The sequence below is a fragment of the Leopardus geoffroyi genome, chromosome B1 (genome assembly GCF_018350155.1).
Source record: "Leopardus geoffroyi isolate Oge1 chromosome B1, O.geoffroyi_Oge1_pat1.0, whole genome shotgun sequence".
NCBI classification, from domain to species: domain Eukaryota; kingdom Metazoa; phylum Chordata; class Mammalia; order Carnivora; family Felidae; genus Leopardus; species Leopardus geoffroyi.
Genome location: NC_059327.1, coordinates 55,339,136 through 55,358,556, shown reverse-complemented (window position 1 = coordinate 55,358,556; position 19,421 = coordinate 55,339,136). Strand labels below are relative to the sequence as shown.

Here is a 19,421-nt window from a genome sequence, read left to right as displayed (position 1 = left end):
ACGACATGCAACATCAATTGACCCACAACTTCCCTCCTCTTCTCTAAACTGTGAGAGTGACAACTGAGAATACAATCTCTACCTCTCTCGCACACACACATTGCATATTGTCATATGCCCTGACCCCTCTCAGAGTGATCAGCATGTGTATAGACAACAACCACCCCATAGAGACCCAAAATACCAGAAGAATAAAGGTGGGCCATATCATGTATGGTATGTATATCTTGTGACCACCATTCTTGAGCACTATTATGGGCCGCATAAGGGTACTATGTGAATTACTTGGTCCTTACAACCACCTCGTGAAGTAAACACATGACCCCAGCTTGATAGAAGATGACAAGAAGACTCAGAAAAGGGGAGAAAACCTGCTCAATTCAAAGCCCTGTGTGTGTGTGTTGTTTCCACTGTTCCAGATCATAAAAGTGTATCAATTTCTCTCCCAAGATAAAAATAGCATGCAAATGCCACTATGAACCTTTAAGAGTGCTCACATTTTTTTGATGACATTTCTTCATATTGAATATTACTTTAAAAAAATGAATTGCCTATCCGCTGAAGCTTAGAAGAACTTTTGCTTTGCAAAAGTTTTTGTTTCAATGACAGTTCCTCTGAGTAGCTTTTGACTAATGTGCTAGTTTCAAAGTACACCCTTGACACTCTTAGACTTTCAAACTGTCACTATTCAAAAAGAGAGGGTGTTTTTTTGCTTTGTTTTGGTTTGGTTTGGGTTTTTTGATACTTCACCTTACTAGAAGACAGAAACCCAACTCAGCCTAACTTAGAGGTAAGGGGAAATTGGAGAGAACACTCATGAAAACAAACCAAAAAAGTCAAGGAAATGGGTGAGCCCCTGGGAGGCCTGGAAATAAGGCCTCAAATACTGCTAGAAACCTTTCTTTGAAGATCTCCTCTTTGTCTCTCTCAGCTTTACTCCCTCCAACAGACTCTGCTTCCACCGCTCAGACTTGGCCTCTGGAAGCTCTCTCTGCCTTTTATTTTCTGCTTCACTACCAGAGAGGTAGTTCCAGTCTAATGAAACCTCAAGGAAGAAGTTCAGTTCAGTCATGTTCCTGCCCTTGCCATGAGGAAGGTATTATGATTGACAAGCCAACTACATGGCCAAGGAAAAGCACATGTTTGGACAGTTCCCCAAAAGAAAAAAGTTGCTGTTCTAATATAGAAAGCCAATTTTTAAAAGTTTTTAAAGAACTTGCATTTGTTTTTAGCAGATGGTGAATCCAGAAAATTTAAGCAGTAGACAAAATCAGGAGACATATGGAAATAATGATAAAAAGCAAACAGTTTGCCTCTAGTGCACCTTCTAAGCTGTAGAATAATGAATTAAGGGAAATGAGGGATTTTGTCCTTAGCCATAATATTTTACCTACAAAAGCACTTTTAAGATGTTCAATTGTTTTTCTTTCTTCTCCAAGACTTAATGTTTTAATAAACCAATAAGTGATGTATCTTGGGGGTTTTGCTCCAGTCCCTACCCTAATCACTGTTTTCAAGACTGCTACGTGCGACCGCAAAATATGAACACTGCATCTTCAAAGCAATGATCTGAACAACGTACCCTCTGACGTCCTGCTATCCCTACCCAGGCCTTTTAAAAGCTCATTAAGTGCAAAATAGTTTGGGTACAATCTTTTTTATACGGACATGACAGAGCTTTTCTTACTTTGAAGAAATCCTAAGCAGATGGTTCAAGAAATGAGAGCTTCTCCCCTGAGACTAGAAACTACCATGTCCTCATTAAAGCCTGTAGATACATTTACCAATTTCTGCTTTTATTATATTCTGATCAACAAATAGAAAAGGGGGGGTGAGAAAGGTCAAAATAAGCTGCTCTTTTTTTTCCTCCTGATCTCACAGAATAACCTCAAAGCCCAAGTTTTCTAAGAATACAGCAAAGCAATGGTGCGTATGGGTGTATCTCCCCTAAATCAAGTCAAACCAAAGATGCAGTTTTATTACATCTAGCCCGGAAGAGTAGTTTAATGACAGACATGGTGTTTTTCAATATCTGCACACCAAAGCTTTTTAGGTTGACAATTAATATTTTAATTCCTAGATAAATGGTAGTGAGCGACTATTTACTCTTAAGAAGGTTTTCAAACTTAGCCCATCCAAGACCTACCGTACAATTAGAGAGTGATTTTCCAGTCCCAGAAATAGAATTACTTATTTGTAAATAATATGTTGTATTTTTAACATTAGCCATTTCTTTATTTTATAATAATCTAGATATGAATGAAAATAAGCTCAAGAGAGCTTATTACCTTGAAATTCGTATTTGAGTATGCTAGAGATCACAGCTGTTGTTTTTTAATGGCAACTAAAGGGTGGAGTATCGTTAAACAACTCAATTGTCTGGAATTAACCTCACTTTATACCAATAGACCAGTAATTTGTTTATTCAATAAATACAGAGCACCAACTATGTGTCAGGCACTGTCCGAGGTGCTTAGACTATATCACACAATAAAAGACACAAAGACCCTTGCCTTTTTGGGACAGAGGCAGACAAGTAACAACATAATAAGTAAGTGAGTTATCTCCTGAGTTAGAAAGTGGTAAGTGCTGGTAGGACAGAGAAGGAGTGATGAAGACTCAGGGTGCAGGATAAGAGGATGTTTGGGGCAAGAGGATTAAAGCTAAGACTTGAAAGAGAGGAGGGATTTAGCCATGTGGAGTTCTGAAAGACAATTTCAGACCGAGGGAATAGCCAGTACAAATGCCCTAAGGTAGAAGGGTATCTGGCGTGTTGGAGGAATAGAAAAGAAGCCAAATGGCTTGAGCAGAGAGAGGCATGGGAAGAAGAGTAGGAAATAAGGTTAGAGAGATAGCAGGTTTTGGATTGAATGGACAAATAAATATCTTTGAGAATTTAGATCACCGCTTCCGTGTATATATTATGTTTCGTATTATACCCGATAATAATATTCCCTTACTATCCTCCTGACAATCAATTTCTTACTGAGTCTGATTTCATATTTCACGTGACTGGTATAATTGTATGATTCCATTTAATTTAACATCCTCTATGTCTAAATTCCAGTTTGTGACTGATAGTGAAAAGTGATTTTAAAAAATAAGGCAAGCATTCGATGATTCAGTCAATTTGAAATACATTATGGAAAAAAATGCTCCGTGCTCATTCATGAGTAAAATAACATTGCTTTACAGTATTTATGTTGTCAAAGGAAGACACAGTATTTATACATTTAAAACACTTCTCCAAGAATTAAATGCTTTAAGCATGACAATGCCATAGTTTTGGTTTGTGTTTTAAGAAGTCATCACATGATACTACCAGGAAGTGTCTTTTAAAAATTTAAACCACATCTTTCAGAACAGATAAAGAATTTGATAAATGCCAACACGGCTGTGCTCTCTTAAAGAACTATGTTGTCACACGGTCACCTAAACACATCTCTCTAGCATGTCAGGATGTGCGTGCTTCTGCTTCTACTGAAACAGGCACTGTTATTGGAAGATGGAACAAAATAAAGAAGTGTTTGGTGATGTCCATAGTACAGAACCAAAAAAAGTCTAAGATTAGAGACAACTGACTTGGTGTGTTTATGATGAACAGCAAGTTGGCCCTGAGCTCGTAAGAAGCAACACTAAATTGGAAAAGCTTTAGGGCTCCTGCATAAGTAAAAATGTAAGTGTAGTGGAAATAGAGGTGATCACACTCAATTATTCAATAAATATTTATTATTTACTATGTGCTAACCCTTCACTAGTAGCTGGCGATATAATAAAATAGTAATATAGTAAAACAGTCATGGATCTATTAGTCTAGTGAGGGGAGACCGACACTAAGCAAACCATTATGCAAACACACAAATCCTTTAACTACGGTTACTGTCTCTACTTGAAAGAAACTGTTGAGAATTTTGAATTGGTCACATCTCATGGCTCCAACATAGTCAACAAGACTGGCATATGGTAAATGCTCACTATGTATTTGTTTACTCACTCAGTTAATGAATTATGTGAAAGGGAAGTACAGGATGGAAATGGGAGGAGCATAAAACGGGAGTCCTAACCAAATCTGGGGACTCAGCGGTGACAGTGAAGCTGAAAACTGGAAAATAAATAGGAAATAGACAAAGGATAGGAAAGGAGGGAAAGGGCAAGAGGGAGGGGAGAATTCCTTTAGAGACAACAATTTATGGCAGCAAGCCCTGAGGAAGGAAACTCAGTGCTTCTTAAGGAATTAAAAATAGCCCAAGAGAGTCATGATCTCAGGGTTCCTGAGTTCCACATTGGGCTCGCAGAAGTCAGCAAAGAGCCCGCCTCTGATGCTCTGTCCCCCTCCTCCCTGCCCCTTTCCCACAGGTTCTCACTCTCTCGCTTTCTCTCTCACTCTGTCAAAATAAATAAATAAATTTAAAACAATTTCCTTTAAGCCCACAGAGAGTATGTGTAAGGAATCCCCCAGCCCACACATACTCTCTCTGGGCTATTTTCAATTCCTTATTTGTGTTGGGAGTGGGGAGGGGGGAAGTAGGGACAGGAGAGAGTGACTGACAGACACATAAGCAAGGGGTCGATAATGCAAGGCCTTGGAGACTTTATGGAGAAGTAGTGACTTGACCTTAACAGCAGTAAGAAACACTGAAGGATTTTAAATGGAGGTGTGACAGATTCATATTTGTAAGTGGTCACAGTAGCAATATGGAGAAATACATTTTAGAATTCTATAGTTGCCTTAACACGGAATTTAGCATAAAAGAAAATCTGGGGGCACCTGGGTGGCTCAGTCAGTTAAGCATCTAACTCTTGATCTCAGCTCAGATCTTGATCCAGAAAAAAAAAAAAAAAAAATCTGAGAAGTTTCCTGAATTTGACTTAACTGTAAAGAAAAATTTCTGATGGGAAGAATCTTAAAAATAAGAGTAAGCGATCAATGGAAAACATGAATTTTGATTCATTGGAGACTGTGGCAGGCGGAATTCTGAGATGACCCTCTTCCTTGCTTTACTCCCACAATTATGTTACATTACAGAGCAAAGAAATTTGGCAAACGTATTTCAGTTTACTAATCAGTTCACACAGTTTTTAGAACTATGGTCCTGGTGGCTTAACCTTATCACGTGAGCCTTTCAAAAGCCCAGAGTTTTCTCCAGCTGGTAGCACAAGAAGTCAGAAAGATTTAAAGTGTAAAGACTAGTCTATGTGACGGAGGTTAACCATCGCTGGCATGGAGAGTTCATGGGGCAAAAAACAGCAGTGTCTAGTCATCCGCCAGGAAGAAAATGGGGGTCCCAGTCCTACAACTGCAAGGAACTGAATTCTGCCAACAATCTAAATGAACCTGGAAGCAGAGACTTCCCCAGAGGTTCCAGTTAAGAGCTTAGCCCAGCAGCCACTTAGATTTCAGCCCTGGGAGACTCCAGGCAGAGAACCCAGCTCAGCCCACATGGACTTCTGACCCACAGAACTGGGAGACCATAACAAATGAGTGTTGTTTTCAGCCATTACGTTTGTGGTAATTTGTTACACACCGCTAGAAAACTTTTGCAGATATCTTTAAAAACCGGATTACAGTGACCCTCTGAACAGAATTAGTTAGAATTTCCTTTCTGTGTGTCCGATAGGTTATTTTGACATAGCTTAGAAAGGAAGGTAATCATGATTTATTTCACTTTTTATTGTGGCAATTCTTACTCTGGCAAAATCTCTCCTAAGGGATTTGGTCTACTTCTACCTACTTTCTACATATTCTAGAAGACCATATGAACCAAAAAAAAAAAAAAAAAAGTAGATTAACGTCAGAGGATGTAACGTCACCATGTCCTAGTCCTACAGGAGAGATTGGCCACCTCCACCAACTGATGAGAGTAATAAAGCCACCTTTTTTTCATGATAAATAAATACCCATGCCAACAAATCAGTATTTCCCAGCTAAGATGATAATATGACAAAAAGACTTCTTTGCCTTGACACTTGTTTACCTTTGACCAAGAAAGACTGACATTTGATTACACACAGGACTAACATTCTCTGCCCTCCAATTGCCCACCCATTCATCTTTTGTATATTGCTTCCAAATATTACCTCTTTAAAATGCAGAAATAATAAAAGGAAATAATCTCTCAGGTAACTACATCCACTATATTTGATCTAAGATGTCAGAATAGACAGGGGGAAAAAAGTTCATTAGAGCAGACCAACTCCTATAAAAAATCCCAAAATCTTGGTAACGACCTCAGCTGTCTTTGCCAACAATTTGTTTAACACAGGTTCACTGCAGGAACTTCACAAGCCAAATAGAATACAGGATAATATCTCTTAATGAGTCAATGAAGAAATAGCATACTCCAAATCAATGACAGATTAATCACACTATTGTTCTAGGCAAGGGGACATGAGAGGAATAAAGTCCAAATTTAGTTGAAGTATACCTTTATAGGAGAGATGGCTTAGCCACCCTTGGACTGACATCAGCAGCCAGGTCCCCTGTTACTAGAGCACATTGCTGGGGGACAAGGGTGCCAGTCTTGATGGGCAAGAAGATTTTCAAGGGCTGCTGAAAGGCTTTAGCCACTGCTGGTAAAAGAGTCACCTTTACCGTGGCAGGAGCTACTTGCCCCAAGGTCTTAGGAGAGCTTTTTTCAATGAGCCAAGAGTTGCCTTGCCCAAACAGAACACTCTCAGTCCACACAAACTCTCGATATTTATAGTCAAAGTGCCGCCTATCATTGTTGCTTCTTCATATGCTATTGTTCATAAGCCCCTAGTGAGGCCCCTCAGCAGCTGAACTACTGAGCTCTTTTCAGTGAGAACAGATGAGATGATGACGTTCTGATGCCATTTACTCCATCTTGTATCAAAACAAATTTACCTCTAAAACAACCTCTTTTTTTCTCCTTATCATAAACAAGTGGATTAAAACAACTTTCTTAAGTTATAAACAGTGAATTTGAAATCACACATGACAGGTACCAAGGTTACATTGTAGAGGAGTATGTGCAGTGGGAGATAGTATGGTGTCCAGTTTTGGAAAATACAATCTCCCACAAAATCTATCTTAGAATCACTGAATTTCAGTGTTTCAAAGGACTTTGTAACTTAAAAAATGGCAGCCAGCAAACCATGGTCCTTTGCCTGTTTTATTGAAATATAGCTAGCCATACTAGGGTTGCTTTTCCAAGAGAAACCATATGACCTGAAAAGCCCAAAGTATTTACTTTGACTTTTACAGATGAAGTTTGCTGACTATAGATAGAATATTGATCAAATATATGGACACTGGAGTTAGACTGCTAGCATTCAAATCTCCATTCTGCAGGATGGCCAGTTACATGGCTTTGGGCAAGTTACTCAGCCTCCAAACTACCACTCTCACAGCTATCTGATTGGGGGAAATAGTAAAATCTGTCATTGAGTTTTGAAGATTAAAAAAGGGCACAATACACACTCATAAATGCTAACTCTTATTATTAGGATTATCTTAAAATATCAGCTAAGTCAACTGTCCACCCAAAGTTACATATTTGTCTCCAAAGTGTCTTCTACTACAGATTTCAACACATCTAGTGAGGCAGGAAGCTCATTTAATCATTCTGTTAGAAACTTCTTCCTTCCACTGCATTGAAATCTGCCTTTTTATAGCTCGATGCTATTAATCCGATCTCCTTGGTGCTACAGCACATCTCCTCCAAATACTAGGATCTTCAAATATTTGAGAAGGGTTTCCCTGAATTTTATCTTATCAAGAATACATATCCTCCAGTTCTTTTCATTATTTCTTCTAAAACACAGTTTGTATCTCTTTCTCACTTTGGTAATTCTTTTCAGAAAGAAATACAAAGTATTTACCTAGAAATTAGCATAAGACTTCAGACAGATAGATTCACACCCTTACTCCCCAAACTCTCCATATTATACTGGTGATGTATGTTTTATGCTACTTAGTCTTTTTCCATTCCATCCAGTTCTGGAAGTGTTGATATTTTTAGATACAAAGACCTTACGTTTGCCTTTTTTATGTGTAATCTAATATAGCTTCAGTCTCTCCACATCTTTCCAGATGTTGGTACTATTGTTTAGAACGTTCACTACCCCTACCAGCTTCATATCATCTTTGCATACTTCTGATGTCTTGATTTAAAAGATGAGTAAATATCCCATTACATTAAAATTCATACTATGGAGGGGCGCCTGGGTGGCGCAGTCGGTTGAGCGGCCGACTTCAGCCAGGTCACGATCTCGCGGTCCGTGAGTTCGAGCCCCGCGTCAGGCTCTGGGCTGATGGCTCAGAGCCTGGAGCCTGTTTCTGATTCTGTGTCTCCCTCTCTCTCTCTGCCCCTCCCCCGTTCATGCTCTGTCTCTCTCTGTCCCAAAGATAAATAAACGTTGAAAAAAAAAAATTAAAAAAAAAAATTCATACTATGGATAGTCCTGAACTCATTTAGAGCAACTGAGTATTGTTTTAGTAATTGAATTGCCTTTGCCCTTGGACTTCTATCACCCTAATCACTGTATATTTACTAGTCTTGCTTGGGGTGTCATTCCTTTTAGTGAAAGAAGTTGGAAGCAAATGTAAGCTAAGACATAAACAGCTTTCTTTCTCTCTTTCAATATTACACTTTAAGACAGGCTGTGTATCTGTATTAGTCAGGGTGCTCCAGAGAAACTTAACCAACAGCATATGGATATATTAAGAGAAAGAGATTTATTTTACAGAACTGGTTCATGTGATTGAGGAGGCATGGTAAGTCTAAAACCTGCAAGGTAGACTGGCAGACTGAAGATCCAAGGAAGAGCTGCAGTTCAAGTCCACAAGCAGTCAGCTAGCAGAATTCCTTCTTGCTAGGGGGAGGTCAGTCTTGGTTCTATGAGGGTCTTCAATTCCTTGGATAAGCTACATTACAGAAGATATAATGCTTTACTCAAAGTCCAATTTAAATGTTAATCTCATCCCCCCCCCCAAAAAAAAAACAAAAAAACAACAAGAACAACAACAAAAAAAACACCTCCATAGAAACATCCAGAATAATGTTTGACCAAATATCTGGGCACTGTGGTGCAACCAAGTGACATATTAAATTAACCATTATAGTATCTAAGTCTTTTTAATCTTTTTCTTGAAATGAAAATAGCTAAAAGTCTAGCATATATTAAGCCTGGATTTTTATTGTCATAATTTGTCCTTTAATAGTTAAGTACACTGTTACATGAAACTGTGATTAAGTGTGTGACTAAGTGAATATTCATGATAAAAAATAACCCATTAAATTTTGTTACCATATATAAGTACAATATTTTAACATATACCTTGAGTTTAATACTTCCTGAGGCCACATCAATAACCAATTGTTTTTTGTACCTAAGAAAAGATTCAGGGTAGGAGAAAATAGAATGCAACAATGATTTTTAAGATGAGCTTTCCTGGAAGTTTCAAAATGTGGATGTCACTTAAAGTATGGATATGTCTGCATTCTTTAATTCATTCACCTATTTTTAAAATTCCATTTTTTTATGTTTTAAAATTTTGAAATGGCATTTAAATTCCAATGCTATTTCTTCAAATGATTTCACAAGATTGTCAAAACAAATAGCTATATAAATGAGAAGATGTCTAAGCATTAAATGTCAGCGCACACAATGTTTGTGAACAAATTCTACTAGAATAGAAAAATGCCAAAATGCTATCTATGGAAATTAGACTTTACTAAACTCATATTTTGGTTCTAAACTTTTATGAATCTAGGTTTTGAAAAAGGTGAGGTCTTTTTCTTGGTTGAGATTTTGAGCAATTATAAGATTGTTTATGAATTCTACTAAGAATTCCTTTTTTTAAATATGAATTGTACTGTTCTCTTTTGTTATACTTTTAAATTTCCTCTCTTTAGGTTTGGATGTGTGGAGGAGAAATGTTTGATGTCCCATGTTCTAGAGTTGGTCATATCTACAGAAAGTATGTCCCTTATAAAGTTCCATCTGGGACCAGCCTGGCAAGAGTGAGTAACTGGGGATCAAAATAAGTTGGGCTTTACATGGCTTCCTGTAGGCAGCAGACCAAGCAGCCTCCTACGTCGTATAATTTGTGACACAGACTGACAGGCACAGTCTGTTAGAAACAACTGACCGAAATAAAAACTGCACCACTTACCATTCCATTTGGCAGGCTTTAGTATGTATAGAGCTTCTGTGTTCCTCAGAGTTTGATTTCCATTCCTTAAGGAGGGATTAACTATTATATTAATTCTTGTTTTTAATTGCTTCTAAGCGCTTTCACATACATTATATTTAACCTTCACCTATACCTTCTTCGATTGGTATTCATATCCTTATTTTGTAGATGAGAAAACTGAGGCTTAGCAAGGTGGCTTGTTCACGCTCAAATGAATGATGGAGGAGGGGGTTTAAGCCTGAGTCGTCAGAATGGATGTCCAGTACTCCCCCTGTCCCCCTTCATGGAGTATAACAGGATACATAAGTCAGATGGAGAAAGGGGAAATACGAGATGGGGAGAGGTGGTTGCCCAACTTCTGCTTTCTCATTTGCAACTAGAGCCAAGACTGCCTGAAATTTTACCCCATCCTCAAAATTCCACATTTGGCCAGTTGCAAGATGCTTTTTCAAATACTGTTTTGAATAAAACCTTTTTCATAGGCTAAATGGAAGGATGCCTTTTAGAATGTTTTCATACATATTCGGGAGAAAGTCACAATGCCTTCTTGGATAATCCTGACAATTTCTCTGTTTTCCATGTTACTTTCTTCATAGCTGGGTTAGTTTTATTCACCACAGTATGTATCTACCACTGCAGAGATGCAAAATCTAGAAAAAAAAATGTTTTTGCTACATCCCTTTACACAGTATTCTCCTAGGAATCGAACCCTGAATTATTCATTTGGTTTTTTTTTACTACTAAGGCGTCAACTATTTGGATCTTTTATATAAAGCTCAATAAACTCACAAGCTTCTTTAAAATATAAACCAGTTCATCAGGTTTCACTAGAATATCAATCCCACCATGGCAGAGTTTCTTCTGTGCTATTTGCTACTACACTCCCAGCACCTAGAACAAGACTTGGCAGGCACTCAACAAATATTTGTTGAAAGGACTAATTAATAAGAAAAAACAATCTAGAAAATGCTACAGGCATGTCTTACTAGAACTTAACAATGAAGTACAAAAATTTTTCTTTAAAAAAATTTTGTTAACGTTTATTCATTTTTGAGAGACAGAGTGCGAGTTGAGGAGGGGCAGATAGAGGGAGACACAGAATCTGAAGCAGGCTCCATGCTCTGAGCTGTCAGCACAGAGCCCAACACGGGGCTTGAACTCATGAACTGTGAGATCATGACCTGACCTGAAGTCAGAAGCCTAGCCAACTGAGCCACCCAGGCGCCCCAAATTTTCATTTGTAGTGAATCTTCTTGACGAAAGAGAATTGATTCTTATTCCATTTCTGAGATTGTCAACTGTATGCATTTTCTTAAGCCACATCCACAATCTTTTTTTATAACAGTTTGAGTTCATAGTAATGAGGTTACATCACATACACCTTTTTTTAAATGTTTTATTTATTTTTGAGAGAGCGCAAGCAGGGGAGGCTGCAGAGAGAGGAAGACAGAGGATCTGAAGCAGACTCTGCACTGACAGCAGTGAGCCTGATGTGGGGCTTGAACTCACAAACTGTGAGATCATGACCTGAGCCAAAGTTGGACGGTCAACTGACTGAGCCACCCAGGTGCCCCAGCATCACATACACCTTGAAGGGAAATAGTCATATTATTACTCCCTCCTCAAAAGTTTAATAAAGTACTCCATTAAGTAGCTATAAAAATATGCTATTTGAAAAAAAATCACAAACTCACAAAGCAATTACAGAGCTGTATCTTAGATAAGGACATATGATTTAATTTTGTCATAAGACTTAACACATATGAATCTCCAAATTCATTCAGGAAAACAACAAGAATTCACTAAAAGGTATAGTTTTGGGCACATATCACAAATCAGCCATGTGAGTATCATAAATCATAGCAGGTGAAACTACCCCAAAGATAATGATGTTGTCACTTGTCCCTCTCACTCACTCATATGCTCCCAGCTTGTGCCCCAATCTGCATCATTCATTTGCAGGATGGATGGAGTATGTGCTTGGTTTGTAGTCAAAATTAGAGTGTTCAAACTGGGAGGGAAAGTTGTGCTGATCCAGAGGGTGTGTTTTCAAAAAAATAAAACTGCTCGTATATTTTCAAGAAAGAAATGAAGTACTTTTTCAAGGACTGTCAAATATAGGAAAGCTAGGGCTGGCACATAAAATTTCCAGCAAAAAGTGAGTGTGCCTTCAAATGAAAAAAAAAAGTCCATACTTCTGAATTTTAATCTTTTCCACTTAAATTTTACTTGAGGGCTCATTTTCAGTTTTTTTCTAAACTGCTAGGGCAATCAGAAAGTCATAAATATTGAAGTTCAACCGTCAGTCTAAGGTACGTTTCATGATATTTTAAATAAAAAAAATATATTAAAATGAAAAACAATTCTGATTTTTGTGGGAGAACCTCAACTACCTGCTCCCCCTGCCGTCGTTACTAAATCATCAAAAATGATGAGAGACATTAAAGGTGTTTCAGATGCAGAGTCATGTCTATTCAATAGGTAGTTAATCTCTCCAAGCTCATTAGGAAATGAAGATGGAGATTTTAACTCTAAAGGCCTGTTTTCTTATTTTACAAAGCTCCTTTAATCCTTCAAAAACATGCACCTTTTATTTACGTACCTATGTAAACTGAAGATTCCAGCCAACCTCCAAACACACACACACACACGCAAACACACACGTGTGAATAGCCTGCCGTCCTCTAAATAGTTCACCAGTGTGTATTATTGAAATAAATTCAAATAATCAGTACCTTCTATTTACCTAGCATTACAGTCTGGTTGGAAGAGACAAGATAGCCATGTATGGAACCACTAGAGGACAATACAGGACAACAAGTAGTTGTTCAAACATATTGTGAAGATACGCATTAGCAGAGGGGGCACGAGGGGAATGCGGTACCAAAGCTTTTGAACTGAAAGAGGACCTTCGAGGATACTTTAATTAAATGGACGAATTTCATAGATTAGTGGTTCCCAAACACAGGACCAGTGACCAGAAGCAGTTCCTGGGCCAGTTTTCATCCAGCCTCAGTGACCTGAGAAAAATAAGAATCACAAAGCTACATATATTCAATTTAGTAATATCCTTTTATGCAGCAATCAGAGGCTTTGGGTTTTTTTTTTTTTTTAATGACAGAATACAAGATCGATTTTTATTAGTGCCCTTATTTGGCAAAAATAAAAATTAGCATCCCTATGGCAGTTCCCATAAAATGCAAAACTCCAGGATATGGTGACTTACAATTCAGCTTCATCTGGGAATCAGAGTTTTAACTCATCATGAATAAAACTAGACATCTTACTGAGTTGGCTCCAGTGTTTGCACACTGGGCATTGTTGTGGCATCTTTTCACCAGGAACAAACAGCCAGTTCCTGAAAGAGGAAATGATTGTCCCTCTTGTTGTAGAAAGACTAGAACGTCCGAGAGCTGTAGTGATAGCTGTCCCTTCCTCGGGATGACACTGTCCTCGTCACAGAAGAGTGAGCAGCTCCTCAGTGAAAGGCCTAGTGAGCCTCCGCACAGGAGGAAGCGGCTGAGTGGCAGATGGGTGTTAGACCCTCCAAGAAGACCCTTCCTTCTGACAAGGTGTGACGTGAACCACTCGCTCTGTTGAAGGAGCAGCCATTACCGGCGCCTTGCAGACTTCTCTGTGAATGCAACTGTGTTTGGGGACAATCAAAGCCACTGGACCTGAGACCAGTGGCTTTATGAGCAGGGACAAGACAGAGGTGCAGAGACATCACCTCATGGATAAACATACTAGCTGATTGCAGCACAAGGGTAGTCCCGCGGATGCAAGTTGGCCCAAGGGAGTTTCCCCACGAGGATCCTAAGCCACCAGAGGGCAGTGTTGCAGGCTGGGAGTGGGGCAGTCCTGGAAGCTCACAGGCTGTCCTCCCCAGCTCCAAAGTTTGCAAGGGATGCAACAGAATGCAAAATGAGGGAACTGCATACTTCTGTGGTTTGCCACTGACATAGTATTAATACTTTTTTTCTTTTCTAAAATGCCATCTTGGATTTTATGGCAACCGTCATCCAAATTTCGAGATACAGCTATAAAAGGAGAGAAGTCAAACCCCATAAAAGTCCTGTTGCACGGGATGGCCCATAGAACTTGAAAATGTAACTCTCATTAGAAAGGATAAGGTTAAATGTCAAGTGAACAGAGTGGGATTGTGAAGTGAGACACCTCTGTCCTAGGCTTAACCCTCCTACCAAACTGACCCTTATGGGAAGGCTTGGAATAAACAGGAACAGTTGGAGTGGAAGGGCACAGGTTCCAGCATGAGCAACAATACCGGTAGGAAGGAGCAGGTGCAGAGAGTGAGAAAGGACAGTTTGGGACCTGTGGAGCTAAACTGGGAATGTACATTGGAGGCAGACTCTCTGCAGGGCCCTGTGTGCAGACCACAGTGTGTTTTTTTTATAGATTGCACTCACAGTTTTGAGACAGGAAATGCCAGGATAAAAATAAAAGGGGTAATTGGGCACCTGGGTGGCTGAGTCAGTTAAGAGGCCAACTCTTAGATTTGGCACAGGTCCTGATCTCACAGTTTGTGAGTTTGAGCCCTACGTCAAGCTCTGCACTGACAGGGTGGAACCTGCTTGGGACTCTCTGCCTCTTCCCTGCTCATTCTCTCCCTCTCTCTCTCTCACCCTCACACACACACACACACACACACACACACACACGCACACACACAAAATAAGCTTTAAAAAAAATAAAAAATAAAGTAAAAATAACAAAAAATAAAAGCGTTAAACAGATCAACCAACAAGTAAACATTAAGTGGGAGAAGACTAAGGGAAGTAACATTTTGAACACAGGAAGCATTTGTAAAGAAAATTTCCTGGAAGGTTTTTATTGATTTGCCATGCTGTGCAAGGAAAGAGAGGTCAAATGTGGTTAGGAGGTTTTCATCATAGCTTCTAAGAAAAAAATCATATCCATACAAAAAATGAAGACATGCAAAAGGGGAAGGGGGAAGATGCTGAGATTAGTTTTAGATAAGAAGGGTGATAAGCGAAACCCTTACATGAGTTCAGGGACGGCCAGATCCCAGAGACTTGCACAGACTTCCCATGTAGAATTCTGAGAGCCCACAAAAATCAGATTTTCTATACCGATAAATGTTCATTTCTGAAAAAAAAAAAAAAAAAGGAATTTATCATGCCAGGCACTGTGCTAGGCCCTGGAAGTATAAGTGAAGAACACGATAAACAAAAACTTTAACTTCTGATAACTAACGACCCTGATTAGGACAGTCAGATGGTATCGACACAATCCAGCAATTTACACATAACAATCTAAACACCACGAGGGTGAGCGAAGGGTTAAATAAACATAACTAAATTCACTATGAATGAGATCTGTACCTTATATACTTATTTGTAAACGGTTTTGTTTAGAAACAAAGTATTGCAATTACAATTTTACGTAAGAGGAAGTATATCTCATATAACACATCCAGTGTTATTTAATACAATAACAATATATGTCCCATAGTAATAGATTATATTTAATGATCCTATAGGCCACACTGTGATCTATATCCAAGTTACAAATGTTTTTCACCTTATGTGTTTACTTAGGGTTTCTTGGCAGAATGCAATGATCTTTGATGTTCTGTGGTTATTATACTTCATGGGCATGAAGGTTAAACCTGACGTCTGAGGGAGAATGGTGATTTTGCCTCTATCAGCTATGAAATGACTTCTTAACCTATTTTTCAAGTTGTTTTTCTCCTGGTGTCATAACTCTGGTGACATCCAGTTCTTCTGACTCCATAGATCATCTCAGACTGTTGAAACTGGTTGGGGCGGAGAGAGGTAGAGGTGAGGAGGAGTAGAGGGGAGGGTTTCAGTGTGGAAGCCCAATCACCCCAAATCAATTAGGGAGTGCTTCCTCATCGTTCACCCTGGCACCAGCTCTCCTGGTCTAAAGTAGCTGAAATGGAAGAACACAAGATCTGACATATGCAGCCCTCCCTTGTTTGTGTCAGAAAAATATATCATTTGAGGAAAAGCTTTAGCAAGACCAAAATGACTACTTTGATATCAGAAAACAAAATCAGCAACAAGGCTATAGAGTATGGTGATGAATGGGAAATCTGCTCCTACAAATTGACCTTTCTCCCCTGATGATTATAAATCAGTTCACTCTCGTAAAACTGCCCAACAAATAAGAGCTGTAACATGACAACCTTAGCCATCAACAGCAGCCAGCACCTCTTTCTATTTCTCTGAAAACTATAGAGTTCAGGTGCTTTATTTGAAACTATCATCGAGTTCAGGGACACAGTGGCCTTTCATGGGCTTTCTCTCAAAAAACAGAAAATGATGAATTCTTCCCCAAAGACTCAACCTGTGTTAATGGCTAGGACTTCCATGCAGAAGCAGTTCCTCTGAAAACAATAACTATATCTAATTCTTCCTTATAATATAACAAAAAAGATAATAAGGCCATCTAATACTTAGGGCCAGAACTAAAGTTGATTCACATACTGCGATCATGTGTTAGTTTCTCTCCCTTCTTGGCCACATTTTAGAATATAATATCTTCTATTTATATGGAGCTTTTTATTTAAGAAGTCCAAGCATCTTCCATGAATAATATTTCATTATTCTTCATGACAGTCTCCCTAAAAAACAATCATAAGTTTATTATGTGACAGTCTCCCTAAAAAACAATCATAAGTTTATTATGTGACAATAATGATTCAGTAAATCATTAAGATATGGTGAGTCCATTGCATGCTATAAAGATGAGGGTCTATCCTCAACAAAGGCTCAGGCTAGAGAAATTTCTCAGTAAATATTTATTAATTGCCTACTAGGGAGATGCACTGAGCATGCTACGTATCTTAAGCCAGTAGCATTGAGCCCTTCCTGTTAGATCAAGCCATCCTTTTGTAATAGAATGTCACATCACCCAAGGACATTGCCCCACACTGGAGATAAGTTTCTGGTACACAACACCAATAGAGCACTCATACTCATCCTTTAATGATGTCCCATTTTTAACACTTGACATTTTATGCTTGCATTGCATAAGAGGAAAACAAGGCAAAGTAAAACTACTCTGTCTGCCAAGGCCCTAGAGAGAGGAGATGGGAAAACATGGAACACAAACTTATGTCTCGCTGCTTGGCCCTTATTTGTTCCCTTAATTCCTAAACCACTGGTATCAGAATTTTTTTTAAGTATCCACTTTTTTTCACCTGTTTGCTTAACAAATAACAGCAGAATCACACATTGTCTTTAAAAATTTTTAAACAATATGGAGGTAAAACATGGAGTGTTCATACCAAACCTAGAGACTCTAAATTTCTTTTTCGTGTGAAAAATATCATGAAAAGAACATGTGAGCGGAAGACAACAATATTATTTTGAAACTCAGCAATTTTCCACAAAGCTTCTCAAAACTAACTTTTAGTTTCGTTTTCTTCCTATTTATTTGCTCTACATATCGCCCCCCAAACTCCCACAGATGCTATCATCTTCCCAACATTAAAGCATTCTGCTCCGTTTAACTGTTCCAAATATCCCTCAGTGCTTTCCCAAGTTTAGCTCAGCTATGACTTCTGAATCAAGTATCTAACACCTTCTGAGGTGCAAAACAGAGCTTGGAATTGAGACAAGTAATCTCTAACCCATAAGGACAAAAGTCAGCATTTCCTGATCTATCTAGTGAGGACTAGCATTTTTCATGAGTTTTCTGTTGAGCCTGTTGGCAGATTTTATAAAGTAAATATGATTTATTTAAATGGGGATCCTAGGCGTTTACATGACAATTAGCTGTCATGAGTAATCATACTCTTACTTTGTCATTCTTAACAAAATTAAAATGGGAATTATTTTCTCTTTCCAATGGTACCTTTTCCGGTCTGCTTTTGGCTACTCCTTCCCCTACCTAAAGTACCTTGGCACTTTATGTTGTTAGTTAGCATTTATACAGCTTTCTTTTTTCAAAGCACTTGAGAAACTACATGGTGAGCCCATTTGTGGGCTAGGGGGGAATTATAATTGCATTTTTATCATTATCCCCATTAGAACTGAACATTTTCACAACTCCACTGGAGCCTCAGAAAGGAGAAAGCTTGCTTAGATAAAGTAGGCCCCTGCTGCTATAAAATTAAGCTACTGAAATTTAAGCAAATTTAAATATTTAGCATGCCATAATCTCAATAACCAAAAATGCAACTCTTGCAAGAGGGAGCTGGGCTGGCTGCTTTATAAATCCACCTTTCAGGACCCCAATGGAATGAGGAAGCCACAGGAGTACCTGAATAGGAGGGTCTCATTTTGTGGAATTAGATTCTTACCGTAAGATGGGTAAATGCACAGTGGCACTGTGCTTGAGGCCTCTGCCATTTCATTTCCATTCTAATTACCTTTGTTTCTAATAGTTTCTTAGTTCATAGCAAGAATTCCATTTCCAGGGAAATTAATGTACAACATGGCAGCCATAGTCAGTAATATTATAATACACATTTGAAAGTTGCCAACATGGTAAATCTTAAAAGTTCTCATCAAAAGGAAAGAAAATTGTAACTTTGTATGGTGAATTGATGACAACTAGATTTATTTTAGTTATACACTTTCCAATGTATGCAAATATTGAATTATTATGTTGTGTACCTGAAACATAATGTTATATGTCAATTTTACCTTAATAAGAAAAATCTATTTCCAACTTCAGTTCCAGCCCAAGTATATCTCCTTTTGACGTTACATTTGAGATCAAAAAAAAAGTTCCATTTGATATTCTATGAAGTGAGAAATGGTCAAAGCCAACTGCCAGCTTTGTGGTTTCTGGATGCTTTTAGTGTTCTAATTCTGCAAACAGTTTATAAAAATAAAATTTCACAGATGACCTAAACTTTTAACATATAATTTCCAACCTAAGTACCCTACATGAGCTATTAAAAACATATAGGTTTTTTCTGCCTGTTTTGACAGTATGAAAAATAAAACAGGGTCTACTAATAACAAATGGAATAAATACTACAGCAGCATTTAGTTTAACCACAGTTGGCTTGTGGTGAATGTTGGTGTGATGTAACAAAACGTTTGATATTCTCTTTGGTTGATGGTTGGAAGTGCTGGTTGCGATTTATTTTTTTAAAAAATAGCAATTGTGGGGTGCTTGGGTGGCTCAGTAGATTGAGCATCCAACTTCTGCCCAGGTCATGATCTCGCGGTCTGTGAGTTCAAGCCCCGTGTCAGGCTCTGTACTGACAGCTCAGAACCTGGAGCCTACTTCTGCTTCTGTG

At 38.5% G+C, this 19,421-nt stretch overlaps 1 protein-coding gene across 3 annotated transcripts in view; it reads left to right on the top strand.

The window, feature by feature from the left end:
- Nucleotides 1-19,421, top strand: part of GALNTL6 (polypeptide N-acetylgalactosaminyltransferase like 6) — a 1,206,818-nt gene that overhangs the window by 1,087,204 nt on the left and 100,193 nt on the right. For all 3 annotated transcript variants that reach the window (XM_045463018.1, XM_045463030.1, XM_045463022.1), the window contains one exon: nt 9,879-9,986. In XM_045463018.1, the coding sequence (XP_045318974.1) occupies nt 9,879-9,986 (108 nt within the window). The remainder of the gene's footprint in view (nt 1-9,878; nt 9,987-19,421) is intronic.